This window comes from Copadichromis virginalis, linkage group LG13 (genome assembly GCF_057382275.1).
Source record: "Copadichromis virginalis isolate Kocher_CV1m ecotype Utaka linkage group LG13, C_Virginalis_male_GT1.1, whole genome shotgun sequence".
In the NCBI taxonomy this organism is placed as follows: domain Eukaryota; kingdom Metazoa; phylum Chordata; class Actinopteri; order Cichliformes; family Cichlidae; genus Copadichromis; species Copadichromis virginalis.
Window position 1 is genome coordinate 2,186,005 of NC_140630.1, and position 22,268 is coordinate 2,208,272.

The 22,268-nt window shown below is 50.4% G+C and overlaps 2 protein-coding genes across 13 annotated transcripts in view; one reads left to right on the forward strand and one right to left on the reverse strand.

The window, feature by feature from the left end:
- The window catches only part of mmrn2a (multimerin 2a), a 31,505-nt gene extending 20,291 nt beyond the window's left edge, over nt 1-11,214 (forward strand). Inside the window, exons 5-11 of one of the 2 annotated variants that reach the window (XM_085476901.1) lie at nt 652-903; nt 5,533-5,957; nt 7,158-7,355; nt 7,461-7,925; nt 8,058-8,421; nt 8,584-9,048; nt 9,158-11,214. In XM_085476901.1, coding sequence (XP_085333027.1) covers nt 652-903; nt 5,533-5,957; nt 7,158-7,355; nt 7,461-7,925; nt 8,058-8,421; nt 8,584-9,048; nt 9,158-9,567 — 2,579 coding nt within the window. In that variant the 3' untranslated portion in view covers nt 9,568-11,214. The remainder of the gene's footprint in view (nt 1-651; nt 904-5,532; nt 5,958-7,157; nt 7,356-7,460; nt 7,926-8,057; nt 8,422-8,583; nt 9,049-9,157) is intronic. The other variant, XM_085476902.1, reaches the window with a different exon arrangement.
- Nucleotides 11,215-11,221: 7 nt separating this feature from the next.
- The window catches only part of usp54a (ubiquitin specific peptidase 54a), a 42,955-nt gene continuing 31,908 nt past the window's right edge, over nt 11,222-22,268 (reverse strand). For 8 of the 11 annotated variants that reach the window (XM_085476893.1, XM_085476891.1, XM_085476890.1 and 5 more), the window contains 12 exons: nt 22,257-22,268; nt 21,175-21,889; nt 20,291-20,415; nt 20,002-20,166; nt 19,358-19,477; nt 17,920-18,106; nt 17,747-17,821; nt 15,450-16,258; nt 14,958-15,055; nt 14,750-14,866; nt 13,554-13,779; nt 11,222-13,108 (listed from right to left, as the gene is read on the reverse strand). The exon at nt 22,257-22,268 is cut by the window's right edge and continues 123 nt beyond it. In XM_085476893.1, coding sequence (XP_085333019.1) covers nt 12,570-13,108; nt 13,554-13,779; nt 14,750-14,866; nt 14,958-15,055; nt 15,450-16,258; nt 17,747-17,821; nt 17,920-18,106; nt 19,358-19,477; nt 20,002-20,166; nt 20,291-20,415; nt 21,175-21,889; nt 22,257-22,268 — 3,188 coding nt within the window. In that variant the 3' untranslated portion in view covers nt 11,222-12,569. The remainder of the gene's footprint in view (nt 13,109-13,553; nt 13,780-14,749; nt 14,867-14,957; nt 15,056-15,449; nt 16,259-17,746; nt 17,822-17,919; nt 18,107-19,357; nt 19,478-20,001; nt 20,167-20,290; nt 20,416-21,174; nt 21,890-22,256) is intronic. The other 3 variants (XM_085476899.1, XM_085476898.1, XM_085476900.1) reach the window with 3 other exon arrangements.

A 22,268-nucleotide genomic window follows, 5' to 3' on the forward strand; every position in this document is an offset into this window, starting at 1 on the left:
AACGTAAAATTACCAAAAAGGTTTTACTGGTCACATATTTCATCTTTCCATCCACCCCGGCTTCCTCTGAATCTGATCCAGCCAAACTGATGTTCCTGCTGAATTAAAAGTTTTTAACTCTTCTGAGTTGTCAGATGTTCATGAACAAAACTTTTAGATGGGACTAAACTCAAAGACCTCAGACGTGCTGCAGCCTCAGAGGAGAAAACGATGACAGTGTTCCTCGCTGTCTTCCTTTGCAGCCGCAGAAGCTGCTTTGATGTATTTTATGCCTTCGACCCGGCCTGCAGGTCACCGACTCAGAGATCAGCGCTCCTGCTGTCGCTGCGATTCCAACAATGAGCTCAAACAAAAACGACGGAAGCTCAGCGGAGAAATCCCCAAATACATCAGCCTGTTTCCCATCAGCCTCTCCGTCTCTCTCACAGCCGGTCTGCAAGACTTCCTGTTCATCTCTGTGTTAGTTCAGGTCAGTGAGGCTCGTATCGTCACTGTCTGCCTTCAGTTCGGTATTCCCAAAGAAGAATACACACCAGGTTTGCTTTTCCTGGGCGTGTTTTAGGTTAACCTCGATTATCTCAGACATTCGTCAGTCTGAGTTTTTAACGTTTTCTGCAGCTTCTCGCACTGATTGTTGTTTTTACGTTTCAGTTGTTCATACTCGGCCCCAGCAGCGGGGCGGAGACCTGAACCACGAACAGAACGACCACCAAGTGCCCGACAGCACGCTGTATGATGCCAGCTACCCAAGCAGCCAGGACAACGACACACATCCCACCCCGGGGCCAGGACACGCCCACAAACGCCATCATACATCATACCAGGCGACGAACACTCACAACCACGACCGACACCCCCACCACCTTGATCCAGATCACCCACAGCAGGAACACCGAACGCCAGGTGAGTTTCTGTCTGTACTGAGAAGGTTCCAACAGCCAATCACGACCCAGAGGTCCAGTTCAGGGACTCTAATTAGCTGAGGTGAAGCCGAGCAGACGACTAGCAGTGTCACCATCCACCTGTCAGTCAAGGAGGCCACGCCCCTCCAAACTTTGAACCTTAATATAATTTAAACAGGTGACACTTAAAAACTTATGAGGGGAAACTGTTCTGACTAATGGGGACTCTTCCACTGCTGGAGCCTCCAGTGGACATTGGAGGAACTGCAACCTGCCTGCATGATGAAGTCAGGGCTTTTATTTTGGCGTTCCTGATTCTTTTATTTAAATAAAGACGTGAGCACATCTTCCATTGCTGATAAACACCCACACACACTTCCGCCGAAGGAAATCCGCTTGTTCCTCCGTTACATATACATCAGTGTGTGTGTGTGAGTCACCCGACCAGCACACCTATGACATCACACCCCCACTTCCAGCTTGTTTGGGATTGGCCAGCTCTCAGTTTCCCACAGTTCTGTTTTCTCTGACCTTTGACCTCAGTGACCAGCCAGCTACATCATCCTGAGAGGAACATTTATGAGTGTTTCAGAACCTCCAGTCCAGAGAAAAATAACAGCTGATCTATAAAATCATCTCTGTGACGGAGCTGTTAGCTTTAGCCTCCTGTGCTGGTGTAGAAAGCACAGACAGCGACTCCTTAGTTTATGTTTATAAAACCATCCAGTGATAAACAACAAGTTTTATTTCAGTCCACAATATTTTGTGTAATTTTGGGTTCATTTCTTATGCCATATTAAGCTTTCCTTTTAATAAACTTAAAGTGACGTCTCACCTTCTTAAGAAGAAGAAATGAAGCGCTTCAGTGTAACACACGCTCTTTTGTCGAAACAGGAAGTCGCCTGTGCTCGCCTCCGTAAATCACGCTGACGATCATTAGATAGAAACACTGCAGCTGACACGGGAGCGTGTGATTTCTTTCCCTCTCTGCTGACTGCAGCTGCAGCCTGAGGTGACCTCACTGTAAGCTGACCTTTGACCTCTCCATATGCTAAAGAAAACGGGTCATGATGATCAGAGTGAGTGTTTCAGGTGGTTTTGTGTCTGGACTGCATCTCCAAAGCCAAGCACACACACACACACACTTGTATTCCTCACATGTGAGGACCCTTGCTTCCAGCATACCCAGACCTGTAAGCCCCCCCCCCCCAAACATGCTTGATGGGTGATGTGTCCGGTGAGTCTGCTGGCCATGCATGAACTGGGAAGTTTGCAGCTTCCAGGAATTGTGTACAGATCCTTGTAATATGGGCTGTGCATTATCGTGCTGCGACATGAGTAATGGTTGTGGTTGAATGACACAACCATCAGTGTCACGATCTCTGTGATTCAAAATGCCAGCAATGTGTTCGTTGTCCATAACAGACGCCTGCCCATACCAGAACCACACTCGGTCCACAACGCTGACATCAGCAAACCGCCCGCCCATACGCTGTCTGCCATCCGTCCTGAACAGTGAAACCAGGACGTGCCAGACGCCATGAAATGTGCGCGTTGTACGACGACGAACTGCAGTCGGGTCGGGACCTTGGTGAGAACACGAGCATGCAGATGAGCTTCCCTGAGACGGTTTCTGACAGTTTGTGCAAACCGATTGTTGCTGCAGCTGTCCGGTTGGCTGGTCTCAGACCATCCTGGACGTGAACGTGCTGGAAGTGGAGGTCCTGGGCTGGTTACACGTGGTCTGTGGTTGTGAGGCCGGTTGGATGTACTGCCAAATTCTCTGAAACACCTTTGGAGACGGCTCATGGTAGAGAAACGAACGTTCATTTCATGGCAGCTGCTCCGGTTGACATCCCTCAAAGGTTGGGGCATCTGTGGCGTTGTGCTGTGTGATCGAACTGCACATGTCCGAGTGGCCTTTTAGTGTGAGCAGTCTGAGGCACACCTGTGAGGTGGGATTATCTCAGCAAAGGAGAAGTGCTCACTCACACAGATTTAGACAGATTTGTGAATAATATCTGAGAGCCGTGGGTCTTTGTGTTTGTAGAAAATGTTTCAGATCTTTGAGCTCAGCTCGTGAAAAATGGGAGCAAAAACAAAAGTGTTGCATTTAACCCTTTCAGACACAGTGGTGCCTACAGCTATTCAAAGGCTGTCTTCTTGTATTTATGTCCATGTTGATGGTTTACTTGCACATAAACCACTACATTGGACACTGATGTGTCCATGCCCTGCCACCCACTGGTCAGCCAGTGTTGTTCACCTTGGTGGACATGTAAAGAAATCTATTTTCATGCCTAAAGATGAATAAAAATACTTAAGAAAAGAATCCAGATTGAGGTTGTCATAATTCATGCATGAAAGGGTTAAATGTTTGTCCAATAAATGAGGTTTCTGGGGGGCTTTCAAAGTGTTCCAATTCCCAACATTGTAGAAAAATAACTCAGACTGGAAAAAGTCTTCCACACAAAACCGGCCCTGGAATCGAATCCTTTAATCTGTTAGCATCCACCACTCGGACTCGTTCAGGGTTACATTCATATTTCGCCCTTTTTAAAGACATTTTTCCAGTGAAGCGTTGGTTTGAAGGCCAACATCTTTTCCTCTGTGAAACTCACTTTGTGTAGCATGTGTAGCGCTAACCTGAGCCCCACTGTTAAGTGCTTTACTGGAAACCTGGTGACTATCAACAGGTTCAGATTAAGAGCACTTTTCTAACTTTCCAAAGATGCAGCCTGGATTTGAACTCGGAATAAGCCAAATACGTGTTTCCGCCCAGTGGAGGTGATCGTAATGTGACGTGCGTCTGCTGAAACACAGCTTTCATGCTTGCAGCAGCAGTTTGTGGCTGGCTTTGGCTCAGCCTGTTCTGTCCTTCAGAGCCTCTCGGGATCGCTGAGCAGGAAGTGTAAGCACAGTTGGATTTATTTCAGACTCCAGGAATAACAATAACAACACAATCAGATCCTCTTGGCCCCGAGGTGCCTCCGACCAGCCGAAGGACCGGCAGCGCCCTGAGGTCTGCATGTTCACTTTTCATCAAACCATCCCAAGGCGCTGTAAAGCTCGGCGACTATCCTCTGAATCCTCCCAGCACCAGTCTGAGGTGTGTTTGCTTCCCTTTGGAGCTCTGCTGTGTTTTTAACCCAGACTGGAGCCTCAGCTGGTTCCATTTTAGAGCACAACAATCCAGTCTAGCTCCCCAGAGAGCCATGGTTCACAGGGGGGAGTGTGTTTTTGTCAGCAGTGGGCGAATAGCCCCTCGGGGTTCTATTTTTATTTCAGAAATCTGGTTCAGAAGTCCAGAGTTTCCCAGCGGCTGATATCCTACTGTCAGGTTCCTGCGTTCTTCTAGTGCCGCCAACAGGTCAAAACTTCTGCTGCAGCCCACAACTCCTCATGTGGTCATGACTGTTCTCGTGTTTTTGAATCAGCTTTTAAACCAGTGAAGATAGAAACTGGACATTTTTACCATTGCATCATTTATTAAACCAGTGACATTAAAACAGACCTGAGCACACAACACAGTTTATACAGTTTCAGAGTAGATACACAGGTTCCAGTTTAATGTTCCAGCAGTTCTGTTCTTGACTTCTAGTGGGATGAATTTCTAGGCACAGCTATGAGGTGGAGACTTTTCTGTTCAGAGGTTTCAGGAGCTCTGCTTTTTGCAGATGATGTGGTTTTGTTGGCATCATCAAATGATGACCTTCAGCTCACACTGGAGCAGTTTGCAGACAGATGTGAAGCCACGTTGATGGATATCAGCAGGAAGGAGTGCGCTGCCATGCTGGATGTTTGCAGGCCAGTCTGTGTTCCTATCCTCACATGTGACCATGAGCTCATCAAGAATAAAATGTCCCAACAAGTTGATTCTGTTCATCTGGACGTAGTTTCTCACTGGGAGAAACATCAGCACACTGACTAACAACGAGCTCAGCTTCTTGGTCATTAATATGCAAATTCTCAAGGCTGTTGTTGGGGAATGGCTGCAGTCACAGCAGGTAACACAAAGACAGCGTGTTCACGTGTCAACAAAGGTCTGAGTAAAGGCAGAAATAAATAAATGCAAAGTTTAAAACTCTCCCGTGAAATCAGAATACGCAGAATATTTAACTCCAGGCTCAGTGTAAGAATGAGAGCTTTGGCTAAGTTAAGTGTCTCATTGATAAACAGCGTGCTGGGCTGCTCCCTTTGTCAGTTTAGAAAAACTTCATATTTCATGAGAAACAGAAATCAAGCGGATTGAGAGACGAGCTGGTGGCACATATGAGAGTGTCCTCTGCATAAAGATGTATATTCAGGTTTGAGTGCAGAGATGATCTCTGTGGATCACCTGCATTAATTACAGGTGGACTCAAAGGTGTTACAAAGGTATGGCAGGACGTTAGGACCTGCTCTCATTGTATGATCATTTAGATTCTTTCTACCTTTTATTTAAAATATTTGGGGGGTTTTGCATTTTTTCCTACACAGATCTACTTCCAGATCGAATATAACCAAGTAGCTTATTCCAGGACAATCCACACAGTCGTTGAGCTGTGTAACTGCAGTTTCCTTTGTACCGTTTGGTTCCTTTAATTTTGAAATGTCCAAACATTGAAAACATAATTTGTATTTTTTCCAGAGGACCTCAGTGCCGCCCCTCTCCCATATCCCGGTGCCCTTATTCCCCTTATTGTCCCCTACATGATGGACCGGGTGTGGTCCCAGCTGCAGCCGGTCATGGAGCACTTTAACCACTCACTGGAACACCTGAGCCAGAGGGTAGGTGACCTGGCCCATGATGTGGCCCAGCTGAAGAGCAGCCAGCTGGGGGCGGGGCATCAGATGACTCTTCAGGAGGAGCGTGATGATGGGGTGGAGGAGCGGTTGGACGCCAGATTAGATGAAGTGATTCAGAACATCGGGGAGGTCAAGAGGCAGGTGGAGGCGCAGCAGAATGAGATGGAGAAGAGGCTGCACTCGCAGCATGTAATGCTGCACTACAACCTCACCAGCTTCAAGGCCGACATCGACGTGAAGCTGAAACGCCAGCAGAAGACGCTGCAGGTCAGTGCACGAGGGAGGCCAACACTTTACAGGATTCATGGTGATGTCGATATAAACCTTTATAATGAATCAGGAGGATGTAAAATGAAAAGAAATGATGACATTATGACAAACTGAGGCCTGGCTGGGAATTTAAACATCTTTAAAATGGCCACGATCAATAATTCATCCTTTTGGTCATTATTTACAGTTCTCTAAAACGTTAGAAGGCTCCATGAAACTTTTGATTTAAACATATTCCAGTATTCCTCATCCCAGCTTCTCTTTTAAAGAAAATGACTTCTGTTATTCCTGGGTGTCATCACTGACGGCCTAATATTTTGGCACTGTCCCTGGATGCTGGAGAATCTGGAGTTTGTCATCTCCAGCTGTTTTCCTCTTCTTTTCTTTCTTACTTTTGTCCAAACTTTCTTTTTCGACTGAGCCACAGTGTCAGAGGAGATGACATGCGGTGCCTCCATTATTTTATTTTTTTGATCTTGAACCATCGTTCCTGTGATGGATGCAGTCTGGACGGTTGTGCCTTTTCTTGATTCCTCTTGGACACAACGAACAAGCTCGTTGTTTTCCTGCCTTAGAGATGCAAGCTTGTCTTTTACATCATCACTGCTGTCTTTGCTTCACCTGGAGGAAAATGTGTTATATAGAGGAAATGGGGGCGGGCTTATGCAGATTGCACAGGCTGGTGTGCATGTTGCATGAATCGCATGTTTTTTGTGCAGGATACAAATGTTTCCACGAACTGTTAGGAAATGAGGTTTCAAAGCGCTCGCGCTTCATTCTGATGCAGCTTTGCTAACCAAAGCTCTGCTGCCATGTTTCTTTTAGAGAGAAGAGGCTTTCTCCTGCAACCTTTCCAAGCTTTTCACATGCTAGTTGAGGCCAGTTGAGTATGAGCTCTTGGGCTTTGCACGGCCTGACTTCAAAGAAGACTGTCAGGTGTCTGAGTGATCTTTCTCCTGAGGTTGATGCACAGCTGCAGTCGCCTCCCTGAGATCATTGCTGATGTTTCCTCCCTGTCATTGTGTGGTTGGTCCGATCGGTGACATAGGTCATTATAATCTAACATTAGCTGGTGTTGGTGGGACCCTCAGGCTGTTAGAGGAAGCCAGAGTCAGGGCAGCTCTCATTTTTAAGTACAGTCTGTTCATATGTTGCCAATGAAACACATTTATTCATAACTCCTGTTGCTGATCTCAGGTCAGCCTGCAGGCCATGAACGCCACGCTGACAGAGCTGAAGTTGGACCAGTGGCAGATGGCTGAGGATGAGCAGGATCAGGACGACCTCCATCCGCCCACCAACCCTCCACACCAGCTGCCGCCTCCCACGGACGCCTCAGAGCTGTGGGACGCCATCGACCGGCTGGACAACACGGTGGTCAACAACACGGTGAAGGTGAGCCTGCACACATGAGGACTTTGTTCTTGACGTTCAGCACGAGTGTGCTTTCTGACAGTAAAATCAGGACTGAAACAGGAAACTGAAATGTGTCCCGTGCAGGTGACCACACTGATGGAGGATGCGGCGGTGACATCGCGCGCCGTCCAGCAGCTGAGTCGGCACGTTAAGGAGCTGGAAAAGCAGATCAACGACACGGCGCGGCGCACCCAGGTGCTGTTCATGGAGACGGGGCTGGAGGTGGAGGACGCCAAAGTGAAGGTGCTGAATCGTGTAAACGAGCTGGCGGGGAAGCTGAGCCAGCAGGTTAAACGACTGGACGATGTTGAGGAGGACATGGACTGCCTGTGGACGATCCCGAACGCCTGCAAGAACAACTCGCGCATCGAATGCAACTGTGAGAGCCTGCAGGCGACCGTGGCTATCTTGCAGAGGGACTTGGCCAACGTGACCGAGCTGGCCAATGAGAACAGATTAGCTCTGGACGACAACAGCAGGGGAGGGCATTGGGGTACGAGCAGCGACTGGGAGCCGGCGGTAAAGGCGCTCCAACTTGGCCTCCACAGGGTACGAGCAATGAAACTGTAAATAAGAGCAGACACGACTTTCAGCTGATAACGATCCGGAGACAGGTCCACACAGCGTTTCTAAACAGGCTGCTTTCTGTGTTTCTGTTTCCTCTCCATCCTCCTCCTGCAGGAGCAGAGCAGGATCAGGACTCTGGACCTCGGCCTGACCCACCTGAATGCCTCAGTCTCTGGCCTGAAGCACGCAGACAGACAGCAGGACGCCAAGATAAAGGTGCTGGACACCACCTTCAACATCCTCCTCCAAGACGCCAGCCGACACAGCAGGGTACTGAAGATGTTGCTGGGAGACGAGGTGATCGACTTCTTGAAGATGATCAGCCTGAGGGAGAAGGAGAGGCAGGACCACGAGGACGAGGAGGAGGAGGAGGCTGACTTCATCTCCGTCCAGGCTCTGAAGGAGGACCTGAGGCACCTGCAGGAGCAGCTGAGAGAACACGAGCATACGATCATCATGCTGAAGCAGGGCCAGACGGGTACGCCTTTACTGTGAAGGGACAGCTGCAGGCAGCTGATGCTTTTATTTTGAATGAGCTATTCTGTCAGGGTTGCCCCCTGCTGGATGTTAGATAAAATGTACTTTTAAGAAGCTGCTTCCTGTTTTTGCTTCAACTCATTTTTGACTCGTCTGTTCTCAGGAGGCAGAGAGGAGGTGCCATCTGCAGACCAGCCTCCCTCCTGGTTGCCCGGTGACCCAAGGAGGGGCGGCGGCGACGGACTTCCTGCTAGGGAGCAGCAGATGCTCTTCCATCCCGGGGATGGCGGTGACCTATGGAACCTGGAGAGGAAGGTGGAGGAGGTGGAGCGCAGGCTATCCCAGCTGGAGGAGAAAACGTGCTCCTGCCCCAACGCCTCACGTGTGGCTGCCACGGTGATGAATGAGGTGACTTGGCTGAAAAAGGGGCTGGAGCAACACCTGGGGGTGTTCAAGAACGTCTTCAGCAACGCCGACGTGCTGGCGAGATCCAACGCCACGCTGGAGCTGGATAAGCTGTGGCAGCTGCTGAAGAAGAAAGAGAAGAAGAAGCAAGGAGGACGGAGGGAGGAGTCAGAGAGGGGAGGAAAGCGGCGCAGCAGGAGGGAGTCACCAGGTGAGGTTTCAGGTAACACACTGCTGCCCAACAGTGTCTTAATGTTTTATTGATAATAGTTGTTTGTTTGTTGGTTTTTTTCTTTACATCTTCTTCCATTGTCCCCTCCTCTTCTCTCCAGGTGAACCCGTCCCCGCCAGCCTATCAGAACGCGCCCCGCTGTTCGTTGCTCGGTCTCTTCAGAGCGTCTCTGGCGTTGTTGTTTTTGAGCCGTCTTTGACCCAGGGTCAGTTTTACTCTGGCAGTACCTTCACGGTTCCAGTGGATGGGATCTACCTGTTTGTCCTCACCTTGCACCTGAGACCAGGCCCCGCCCATGTGGTCCTAAGGAGCATGGGGGAGGAGGAGGAGAAGGGCGGAGCGTGGGTGCCTCTGCAGAGGCAGGAAGTAAGTAAGGAGGGGCCGGCTACCGGGGTCAGCCTCCTGCTGCTGAGGGAGGGGCAGGAGGTGAGGCTGGAACTGAGGGGAGGAGACTGGGCGGAGTCAGAGGACAACATGTTCGCATGTCTGCTGCTCTACCCAACCACCTGAGAGCGCTGTGGACCAATCAGCTGACAGCTGAAGGAACTGGTTGGATGAATGGACGGATGAAGGCAGCTTAGAGGACCAGGAGGAGTGAAATAATCCGATGTTGTGATTTCAGCTCAGAAGAAGAATTCTGTTTTTTTTAATGTCATATTTAGCGTGACGGCCAGTTTGGTTCCAGCAAAACACTGAGGAAAAGAATATGCTAGAAATGAGCAAAAGAAAAAATCTAAACCTCTCAAACCTACAGTATGCACTCACTGCCACTTTATTAGGTGCATCTTCCTGTAAATATCTAATCAGCCAATCACAGAGCAGCAGCTCAAAGCATTTAAGCATGCAGACGAGCTGCTGAAGTTCAGACTGAGAAAGGAGGAGTAAGAGACTCAAAGTTGGTCTGAGTGTTTCACACAGAGCTCATAGAGGAAACATCCAGTGAGCAGCTCTCAGGGAGGAAATGACTCGCTGAGGTCAGAGGACGATACACAGACTGCTTCAAGCTGATAGGAAAGAAACGGGAAGTCACTCGTTACAGCCGGGCTCTGCAGAAGAGCATCTGTGAATGTGCAGCAGCAGCAGAAGAGCAGTCCTGTGTTAAGAACAGGAAGCTGAGGCTACAGCTCACACAGAAACCTGGACAGCAGAGGATGGAGAAACGTTTCCTGCTCTGTGAGTGTCAGATGGTCAGAGTTAATCCATCCTGCCTGCGTCAGACCTCAGCCTGCTGCTGCTGCTGTGATCAGGGCCACGCCCGTCCTCTGATGTCACAAAGCGAGTTCACTCAGGCGGCTCCACAGTCACAGATCTCAGTTTAACAGAGCAGCTTTGAGATGTGGAGGAGCGGGAGGGTGTCATCACAGATGCAGCAGCTGAGTGATGATGTCGTGATGATGTCGTGTCACCATGGATGAGAACCTTGTCATGTCTGTCGTGAAGGATTAAAGCAGCTCTAGGTGTACCTAATAAAGTGGCAGTAAGCCTCCAAACTACATTTTTGGTTCTACTGAAAAAAAGGCGGACATCTGTGTGATCTTCATATGGAGAGTAACTCCTCGTTTTCAGTTTATGTTTTTATTTTTTTAAATTGTCAACACTTGCCCCGTGTATCCTGTCAGCGTTGATTCTGGGAGTTGAAGGACGGTTTGACCCGATGAGTCTTTGCTCGTGTTTTGAATCATTAGACTAAAACAGAGAGCACAGCTCAGCCTCGTGTTTCTAACATTCAGTTCCAGGTTTTGGTTATTTAAAGGTTTTTAAAAGCAGAGCTCAGCAGGAAAGCTCTGGTTTCATACATGTGACAAAAAAAAGGATTTTCTTCTTCTGCTGTCAAAACTACAGAATCGACGTCTCCTGAAAACCCTCAGCTCTGTGCAACGCCGTGACGCTGAAAGTCTGGACGGACTTGAGTGAAAGCCACGCCCGTGTGATGGGTGGGGCTTATAGCAGAGAGCTCATACAAGCTTAAAAATGCTCAATTACTGACCAATCAGAGTGGACATAAAGTGGGAAATGTTTTTGTTATTTTAAACTTGAGGCAATTTTTAATTTTTACTTTATTTTACATGAAGAAAATATTTGAATGTAAAGTCACGAGTTTCATGATGTAAAAACACAGCAGAAAATATTTAAATAAACCCTGAATGAGACAATGAACCAGTGAGACTTTTTCCTTTAAACATTTTATTCGTCCTCTCGTCTGTGTTCACTCTACAGCGTAGAAAAATAAGCATCAAAAATATACCAACGAAATCAAAATCCACTGTGGCAAAGCAAACGTGATGCAAAAATAACTTCATCTGAAACATCAACCTTTCACTCCGAGCTCACCTGGAGCACCACGTGGGTGGAGCCAGTGCCGGTCTTGGCAGAAAGTCTAACAAGCCAATCGGAGTAAGAAAAATAAGGGAGGCTCCTCCCCCAAATAAATGGGAGGGATGTCGAAAGAAATTGGCAACGAGCGAAAGAAACGTCGATCGTAACACTTGTGAAGTGCGCTAAAAGCGGTCAAGCTACCGCGCTAACAAACGTCATCACGGCAGCACACGAACACCTGCGACAGGTGAGCTGAAGACATGCTAAATATTAGCTGCTCAAACAAAGCTGCGGTTATTCTTCTACAATAATCTAGAGAAGAGAAATGAGCCGGCCGGGCTGCGACAGGTGAGCACGCTCAGGTTAGTTCGCCTACACACAACTACAAAAATCACCAGGAGGACGCGCTTCCACGCGTCAGCGCCACGACCCGCAAACAACTCCTGATGCTCCAATCAAAGTTGATCAACTGGACCAACAGAAGAAAGTCCTCCACCCGTGAGCCAGCATCCACCCGTCACTGAACGAGCTGAAGCCCTCATTGTTTATATACAGGTGGACCAGAGCGCCCTGCTTTTGCGGGCCGGTTCTGGCCCCCGGACCGTATATTTGACAGCTTTTCAGTTAAAACCTCCTAACAGACTAAAACAAAAAAAAATGATGCTGAGGTTAATGCAAACTGCGCCGGCTCGTTGGGGACGTTCCTCTGAAGACGGTCAGGAGCAGAGTGGTGTTATAACGCTGGCGTCCACCAGGGGGGGCTCACGCGATAGCAGGTGAACCCACGCCAGGCATCGCAACCGTTTGTTAGCGTTTAAGTTTACAAGCAGCGCGTCTGAATTTGAGCTTTACAGAAATTATCAAACACTTCTCTAAGATCAGGACCTCGAGCGTGCTTCAGCTCTCAAACCAAGCCGCTCTTTGCTTCTGTCCAATCAGAGTTCAGGGCCGAGCAGACAGCAGGTCGCCGCTCGGAGCTTCGTGATGTCAGAGACGTGTTGGTGTGCGTGAGCTCGGCGAGGCGAGCGGAGCAGCAGGAGATCCGTGATGAAGAAGTGAGGATGAGAGGGCGACACTGCACAGCCAATCCAAGAGTTTTCCTCCAAAGTGACATCATCACGCCGCACACACAGCGTTTGAGCTCCTTCACGATGTCAGCGAGCCACATTTGCAGTAAAACTCTCGCTGTGGTCCGATCAGCTGGTTGGCCGGAACCGAGCCACGTAGGCACCGCACGAGGAGCAACAGGAGCGCGCCGGCTCAGCAGGAAGCTGCTGGCAGAGCGAGCAGAGCTGGGGGGGCCGGCGGGGCCGAGGAGGCTGCGGGTGGCGAGCGAGGCGGGCGTCCCAAGAGGAGCTGGGCTGGACTGTCCTGGAGTTGGTATCGCGTCGCCAGTCGCCGTCTGGGGGGATGTCCAGGCGGAGTGGGTGGGCAGGGCCATCTGACGCTCTGAGGTGGTGGGGGGCGTAGCCCAATGAGGGGTGCCCGTAGTGGCCGTTGGCGCTGGCGGCGGAACGACGAGGGCGGAGCATGGTGGCGTAGAGGCTCTGCTGTCCCAGAGGGGAGGCGGGGCCGGTGCCAGCTCTGGGCCTGGGGAGGGAGGAGGTGGAGGGAGGTGGGGCTCGGCGAGGAGCTCGAGGCAGCGTGCCGTAACTCAGCGGGACGCCGTGAGCTGAAAGAGTCTGACGCCGGTCAGGCACAACCAGAACGTGCTGCTGGATGCTCGCACCAGCTCCTGAGGAAGAGGAAGAGGACACGTCAGGCGGCGTTCACGCTTTCTGCCACACCCTCAGCGCTGTGCAAAAGTCCTGAAGACGACCGGCAGAAATGAGGCGGGGCTCACACCAAACAGCCCGCCTCCATCATGTTTCAGTAACTCTGCACACGTTTCACTTTTTCCTACAAACGGTGACTCAAGACTTATGCACAGCACTGTAGGCGTGACGGGTTCACATGTACAGCACGGCAGCAGGGTCACATGACTGCAAAGGAATCCTGTCACTTTGATCATTTCCAGGTTTTCACCTGTGAGCAGGTTGCCATGGGAACGCTGGGAGCGTTTAATCAAACTAAACTGTCTGAACTACAGAGAGAATCTGACTTCAGCATTTGTTGAACTGCATTTCCCAGCATGCCCGGCCAGCTGCTCTGAAGATGGAGGTGAAGGGCCGGCACGTTACCTGAGTGTCCCCAGGATGAGGGCCTGGAGCTGGGGGGCTGTGATGTCTGCGTGGGGGGGTGCTGTGCAGGAGGAGAGGGGCCGTGGAGTCGGGGCTGGTGGTGGTGGGAGTGGTCTGCAGTGAAGGAGGGAGAGGAGGGGGGATGCAGGGTAGAGGAGCTGGAACGACGCAGGAGGGAAGAGGAGGAGGAAGAATGTCTGAGGGGGGGTCTGGACACAGAGGGGTCCTTCAGGAGGAGGAGGAGGAGTGAAGGTGGAGGCGTCAGTGAGAAAACAAAGGGAGGGGGAGAAATGAAAACATGTTAACGTGATGAAGAAAAAAACACACATGAAACAAGAGCGAAAAGATAAAAAAAAAACAACAAACATGGGGGAGGGGCTTGCATCTTTGAGATGCAAGTCTGGGGGTGACACCATGATCGTGTCTGCGTGCACGCTGCTGAATGACTCAGTTCTCCCCTCACGTTGTAACAGATTTAGGAATCAAACCCTCGGGCCGAGGGAACGCGGTGAGGATCTGACGCCGAGCGCCGCTCAGCTGTCGGGCTCTGAGGTTAGAAGCTTAATGGGAGAACTAAACTGCCCATCAATGTTTAATGCGGCGGCCTGAGGCGATTCCTGAGGCCTGAATACGAGATGGCTGAACGCCAGCGGCGCCGAGAGCAGAGCGAAGCGTGCAGAAACACAGGAAGCTGCTGCTCAGAGACAGTTCCGGTTAAATATTCTCCATCCTCATGAGTGGTAACGTGTTTATGAGGTCACAGGCTAAAATGTGACAGCGTCACTCGATGGGTGTGACTCGAGTTCACCTGGACAGGTTCACTGATTTTTAAAGATGCCTCATTTTTCTGTGACATGGACGGAATAAAGAGGTTTCCCTGCTCTGCACCAAAGCTGAGCTCCAGGCTGCAGTTACAAGGTGCGACCACAAGGTGGCAGAAGGAAGCTGCTAGTGCCTCTGTGTGTTCCTGTCTAACTATCTTTGTGAGGACCGAAATCTGCATTCTACTACACTTGTGAGAACCGGTGTGTCCTCACAAGTTTGAAGCCTTTCTGAGGCTCAAAATGTGGTTTTAGTGTCAGGGTTACAATTAGGTCATGGTCAGGTTTAGAGTCCGGGCTAGGGAAACCATTATGTCAATGAAGGTCCTCACTAAGATAGTTGAACGAGCTTGTGTGTGTGTGTTTCTCTCTTACACAGCTGTGGGAGGGGGCGAGGTTTTGGGGTCGCGACCCGATGACGGTCCCACTGAGGCTGCGGGCGATGCGTCGCAGGTTTTCGGCGCTGTAGCTCTCGTCTTCAGCTGACGGCGGCTGCAGGTCAAACAGGAGAGTTCAGTTTTTTTAACAAGGTCGCACAAACAACGTGAACGCCGTCATCGGCTGAACGCACAGGTGTGCACACCTTCTGCAGGCCTGCTATTGGGGTCCTGTAGGCGTCTCTCTCGATCTCAGCTGTCGGCGTTTTTGAGCGTCCGGGACCCAACTGCCTCCTCCTCACGCCTGCACGCACACGCACACACACACACACACTATGAACATCATTTATAGCTCACAGTCACACGGGCAGGATGGCGTCTGCTATCAGCAGCTTCATGTCTGTGACGTAGAGGAGCTGAGACCAGCGTTGGTGCCTCACGTTTGATCCGTTTCACTCACTGCAGGAAACTTAAAGTGCATTGTGGGTAAACACGGAGCAGGCGTTGCTTCTGCTGGAACAATCTGAACTTGTTTTATTAACTCGTGTTAGCAGCGCCATCAGTTCACGTTTATGACGGCATGAACAGGTCAGCTGAGCGAAGGCTCCTGATTGGTTGGAACTATTAATAAATGTCCAGCTTCAACCTCTGAGGCACCAAACGCTGCAGTTCCACTGACGTCCAGCAGAGGCTCCTACCTGGTTTGCTGCCGCTCGGCTGGGGGCTGACTCCCCGGCTGCCCCGGTGCATGCTGGGAGCCAGCAGACTGGCCTGGTACAGCGATTCCAGCTCTGACAGCTCCTCGCCGGGCGTCACCAGCGCCGCCGCCACCAGTCCCCCTCCCCCAGTGCTCTGGGAGCCATAGTATCTGTTGACGTTTTCAGCCCAGCGTTCCACGGGCAGCGCCACTGTGGGCGGGGAAACGGGCAGGTCCGGGCGGCTCACTGGGGGAATGTTGGCGGGGGAGTCTGGCGGTGAGTACAGGTGCGAGCTGATTGGTGGACTGGGAGAGTCGATGACGTCTTGGTCTAGGTATAAGCACGACCAGTTCCTGGTTGCATGAGGGGCAGGGGGCGGGGACGGTATGTGGCTGGAGTCTGGGGGTGTGGCCTGAGGCTGCCGGGTGTAAGACGGTTTCAACGTCTCAACAGGTGACAGGATTTGGGGATGCAGCCGGGGTGGGGGCGGGGCTTGTACTGGAGGCACTGGGGCAGGAGATGTTATGGTCCACTGCACTGAAAGCTCCTCCTCTTCAAGCGGAGGGGGTGGAGCCAAGTCTTCCACAGGGGCATCCACACAGAGAGCAGGGAGGGAGCCGACGCTACAGAGGGTCTTCCTGTCCTCCCGAGGTGAACCTGAAGGGGCGGGGTCAGACACCAAGGTTGACTGGGGAGGCAGCGACCTAATGAGGCAGGTGGAGGGAGGCGGCGTCTGCTGGTCCACAGAGGAGGCTGATTGGCTGCTGTGCATCTCTGTCAGAAGTATTCGGCCCGAGAGAGGCTTTTCACTTTGGGGGGAATAGGATAGAAAGGCGGGGGGGAGAGAGGGGTGTGTTAATGACTGGCTTTACGCCAGAGCTGTGTAAACTTCAAATATCTGCTCCATTTATCAAGACGTCACATATTTGCAAAAGTGCTCTGACGTTTTCAGAGACGTCTGTTAGCCACCAGCTGACCGCACAGCTGGAGTGGCCATTGGGCATGCCGGGCATTTGGCACTTTCATTTTCTAACGGTATAAACGATGATGGTGGTGAATTAGCCAATTGGTCATGATCAACGCTGGGCTGGACCAATTACAATACATCCATGTTGAGGTGAAAAGGGAAGCGATTTGTCCTGGACTTCAGCTACAATGAAAAAAGACACAAAGCTGGAGTTATTCTGTGTCTTTGCTGCACAGCTGTTTCTTCTTCTCTCATCCTCTCCCCTCCCTCTCCTGTTGCTACTTCAATCATGAAACTGATCAATGATCAGCTGATCGGCTCTCTTGTTTGTTTATCACTTTGCGCCAGAAACAGGAAACCAGCGGATGTCGCGCTAAACAACAGCAGCACATTTAAGCTTGATCAGCTGTTGTTAGAATTTATTTAATATTAATTTCTAGTATCAGCTGATGTTTGCTGGAGCCACAGCTGGAAAGCTGCTGGTCATGATGTCGGTTTGGAAACATGAAGGTGATACAAATCATACATATATACAACAGTGTACGTCACTGTCACAGCAGCTTTGCTTTCGTTCAAAGGCTTTATGGTTTTTCATGTAATACCTGGTGGGCCGGTCAATACCTGGGGCCACGCCTTGACCACCCGGTCAGCTGGTGGGTAACAGGCATCTCTGGAAACGTTAGAGCACTTTTGCAAATATGTGACGTCTTGATGAATCGAGCAGATATTTGAAGTTCACACAGCAACATCCTCACCTGAAAATATCTTAAACGTTTATTTTGTGACCCAGACAGAGTAATATCTCAAACTTGGCCACTCTGTGTTTTGGATGAAATGCATTCTGGGATATTTGCCTGGGTTTAGCTACAGCAGCTAACAAGCTGATTGGAGACCAAAACAGCCAATCAGAATTTTTTGCATCCAAGTCTGTGATTGGCTGGTTTTGTGGCACAAATATAACGGTGTAGAGAAAGAGCTGAGCGCACACGGGCAGAAATGTTGAGAGCGCGAGCAACACATGCAAAAACTGAGCGAGAGGGGCTGCTGTTGTGTGTGTGTGGATAATAGCAAACACTGAAACACAGTTTTTGCACGCAGCGATGAGTTTTGTTCGCTCAGATTTAGCTTTTCTTCGCTCAAAACAAATTTCTCCTCAAAATGCAAAACTTGCAAATTTTTCTTACGTGCGCTCAGATTAGTGGCACAAAAATAACGCCACATCATCGCGTTAGAACCACATGTGTGAGTTTACTGCACGAGACTAATAATTACTGCCCGATTTATTCTCAATTTATTTTTGCTCTGGTTGAAGCTCTCGTCAGGTTCTTACATCAGCCCATGAGGAGGTAAGATGTCAGGAGTTTTGAGCTCAGCTGAGGATTTACACCTCCAACCTCCACAGGTTCTGTTCACACATCAGGAATAACAAGGTTTAATACACAGAAGGTAACAGGGCGCCACCTGCTGGTGCGTTCTGATTGGCTGATCAGGCTGCAGCGGTACCTGTGCTGTTCCTGGAGCTGCTGCTCCTCCTGCTGCTGCGGTGGTTTCTCTCTGCCTGCCTCTGAGTCCTGCTGTTGTTGCTGCAGCAGTTGCATGCGCTGCTGCAGGCTGCGGGCTCTCCTCATGCAGCGCTGCAGCCGGCTGTGACTACTAGCTCCGCCCTCAGCCACCACCGGCCGCAGTTTGGCTGCAGCCGAGTCACAATTCAACAGAAAATCCACAACAGAAGGAAAATGAAAAGAAAACAGACAGAGAGAAAAGAATAAAAAATGAACCAAAGATGCAGAAAAGAACTCGTTATGATGATTTCATGCAAAACAATCTGACAAAGAAAACTCACAGCTGACAGGAAATCAAACATCGCACTGCTGACATGAAGGTGGCGTGGTTATTAACGATGAAATGGAGAAATCAAGTCCAGACAGAAGGTTAAAGTAAGAGAATCACAACCAAAGAAAAACAACCCGGCTGTCAGCTTCGAGGACGCCTCCCGACACGCTTGATCATCTACGGGTGACGGCGCTGAACCGCACGTTCACGTGTGACCTCACAGCGCAGGAAGTCACACATGAACCAGTAAATAACAGAGGCTGCTGTGTGATGCAGCCCAGTGTGCTTTTCTGGGATGTTTGCAGGTGTTTAGAGGAGCAGAGCTCACGGCTTCTTAGATTCACTCCAGCTGCTTTTCTCTGTGGCGAGGAAAAACTGACGTGCTGTGATGATGGTCTGTTTGATAAATGGATGACTTTCAGAATTAAACTTCTTTCCAACAGAAGACAGAGGGACCATTTGGAGTTCCAGATTACTGACAGAAATGAAGTCGAACTGTGACCCCGTCCACCTCTGACCCCTCAACGTCTCCCGTTTACAGCACTGTGTCATCTGCATACAGTGACACTCTTCTTCTTCTACTTCCTCTCATCTTTATTCTCTAACAGAAGTTTAAAACAGGCGTTCTGAAGGGAAACCGTTAGTATCAGGCTGTAAGTATGAATATTCCTGCTCTATCGTTTAACATGGGAGTTTATGGGGACAGACTCACTGCTGCCTCTGCTGGACATAAGAGGATCTGCAGGGGGCGGGGTCACACTGAGGACATTTCCTGTCTATTTTTAATGAGGACAGTCTTCACTTTGTCCCACTACAGAATGAGCCAAATCTGATGAAGTGACTCGAACCCTGAGCTGAGTTAACACTCTGTGATATTTACAGACCCTCATGGTTCACATCTGACTGACACACGTGAAGCAAACAGCGGCGAATACAGACGCAGTAATGATGTCATCAAAAACCATCCCGATGTTTGTTTGGGTGAGCGGATTGTTTAAAGCTCGATTCAGCTTCTCGCGTTCGTGTGTGTGTAAGTCGGCCGTCAGGTTTCTGCCTGGCTGCGTTCAAAGTGGAGAGAGTGTGGTTAGTGGCAGTGGGAGGAGCTTACAGACAGCTTCATTGACAGCTGACAGCGCGGCGGCGACCTCGCCTGCCTGCTCCAGACGCATCGACTGGTCCAGCAGGAGCTCCGCCTCTGACACGCACCGCTCGTAAGTGTCCGATTTACCTGCAGAGCAAAAGAGGAAGACGCACACAGCTTTAAACTTTGTGTTTTCACGGAGTCCTTCCCGACTCCCCCGCGGACTTTCCACTGAACTCCCAACACCTCGATGCGTCTCTCCTTCTGCTCGCGACACTAGCTAACCGTCCAATCAAACAACCCACTCGCAGCACGAGACAAACGCCACATAACGAGAGAAAAAACAAAGAGGAAGCAACAAGAGTGAGAATTACAGCCAACAGGATTTTCAAAATAAAACCATTTTTTATGAAATCGTGAATTTAGTAACAGTCTGAGCTGAAGCGTGTCTGTGTGTGTGTCTGTGTGTGTGTCAGTGTGCGTCAGTGTGTGTGTGTCAGTGTGTGTGTGTCAGTGTGTGTCTGTGTGTGTCTGTGTGTGTCTGTGTGCGTCAGTGTGTGTGTGTGTCAGTGTGTGTGCGTGCATGTGTCAGTGTGTGTCAGTGTATTTGTGTCAGCGTGTGTGTCTGTGTGTGTCAGTGTGTGTGTCAGTGTGTGTGTGTGTGTCTGTACCCTGGATCTGCAGCTGGTCCAGGTCCAGGTACTTGCTGGGTCTCGGGTTGAAGCCGAGCGCCGCCTCCCTCTCCTTCTCCTGCCGCCGCTGCTGCTCCTCCTCCCTCGCTCTCCTCAGCACCTCCTCCTGCAGCTCGTCCAGCTCGCTGCGGCCTGCAGAGGGCGCTGCAACAACACCATCAGCATTAATATATAAAACAAGTTTGCACGCCGGAGTAAAGTCGGCCTGTTGACATGCAGAGCTGAGAGCTCAACGTCTGCATGAGCAAGAACACGAAGACGTTCGTACCGAGGCTCCCCCTGCTGGACGAGCTGAGCTCCTGCAGCAAAGCGCCGCTGCTCTTCGAGCGGGCGTTCCTCCACGAGGGTCCTGAGGAGGAAGAGGACGACAAAGCCTTCTTCACCACACACTCCCTGAAGAGGAGAAACAGAGACACGTTTAGCGTCAGGAGCTGAAGTTTCATATAACAGAGCCAATCCTGAGTTTAGACTCCACTGAACACTCATATTCTGTCATACAGGTTCAGGGGCAGGGTCATTCTTTAATGACTTTACAAGAACGAACTCTCAAACCACCAAAGGAGTCACTTAGCATGACAGGAAAGTTTAACTGCTGCAGCAGGACGGGGTCGTAATCAGCTCTGCTCCTAATCTGACAAACCCGCTGCAGAAACACAGCGACGGCGATCCTGCGTGTTTTCTTTTGTGTATTATTTGTTTTTACAGGATCTGATTGGTGCAAATGGTTTATTTTTGCCAATTGTTTGAGTAAACAGGGCACATGGGCAGTTCAAGGACCACTGAAAAGGTGGAAATTTCCTGATTATGCCACTTTTTACAGCTTTGTTTATACAGATGAGAAAATGTGCATTTTTAAATCTGCTGAAGGATTTATTTTATATTTACATTATTTTTATTGCATTGTTTTCTTTTTATTTAATGGAGTTCTTTTATTATTGTACCTTTTATTTCACTTTGTGCTTTTATTATCTCATCGTATGTTGTTTTTTACGTTACTGTGTTCGTGTACACGCCATCTCACGTTTGAATTTACTCCCTTGTTCTGTCTTTAATAAATATAATTATTTTACTTAAACAGTGACTTCACGTAAGGTGCGATACGATCTGCCGACTGGAGTATTGATCGATTGATGACGACCTTCTGGAGCTCACCTGTCTCCCGGGTTCAGGTCCAGGCTGACCGGGCTGCTGCTGTTCCTCTCGCTGCTCTCGTAGCCGCTCTCCATCCTCTGGATCAGCCTGGGTGGAGCAGCAGGAGGAGCAGCGGGAGACAGCACGGCTCCTCCCGCTCCTTCGTTCTCACCTCCCGGTCCAGCTCCACCTCCTCTGTGGCTGCTGGAGAAGGAGGCGGGGAGAGTCCTGGAGGAGCCCGTCCGGACAGGCGTCACCTCCTCCAGGGCCGAGGAGGCGTCCTGAGCTCCACAGTCGTCGAGCAGCGGCGCTCCGAGGGGGCTGTACCCTGCTTGCCTCCGCCTCTCGCGGTTAAAGATGCTGTCGATGTTGAGCGCCTCCCTCCGGGGCCTCCAAGCCGGCCGGTACCTCCCTGTTCCCCCGGAGGAGCTGGACTTTGACTCGCTGCTGGTGCTGTCGGCCTCCCAGTCCTGAGCTTTCCCAGCGGAGGAGGAGGAGGAAGGAGCGGCGCTGCTGGCAGGGAGGTGGTGGTGATGGCTGCTGTTCGAGGAGGGGGTGATTTCAGAGGAGAAGCCGGCGGCCGGCAGAGACGTGGAGGAGGAGGAGGAGAGGGGTCGGCTGTGGATGATGTTGCTCATGGTCTCCTTGAAGTCTCGCAGGCGGCTGGTCGATGATGAGAAGGAAGACGAAGGTTTGGGGAGGTGACGAGGAACCTGCTGCTCCTTTAACGTCTCGCCTGGAGGAGGAGAAAAGCAGGAGTAAGAAAAGACGAGGAGGAGAAGGAGTAACCTTACCCCAGAGGAGAGTGAACGAAGGAGGTGGATGAATGACTGGATGGGAAATAAAAACACGGCTTCACCTTCAGAATCAGCTGATCTACGCCCTGAGACTTTGCTCCACCCACATACACTACACCTACACAGCTGGTGCTGAATTATCAGAGGTCACAAAAATGCCACTAGATGGCGCTATGGCCCAGAAATCATCCTGCTGTGAAACTCGAGTGTTTGTCGCCAGGCTGAGCGTGGGCTCGTGATACTTTTAGACTCATGTCACATGTCAGGCAGTTCACAGAGCAAGTCTTTGGCCTAAGCCCCGCCTACCCTCACTGTGGT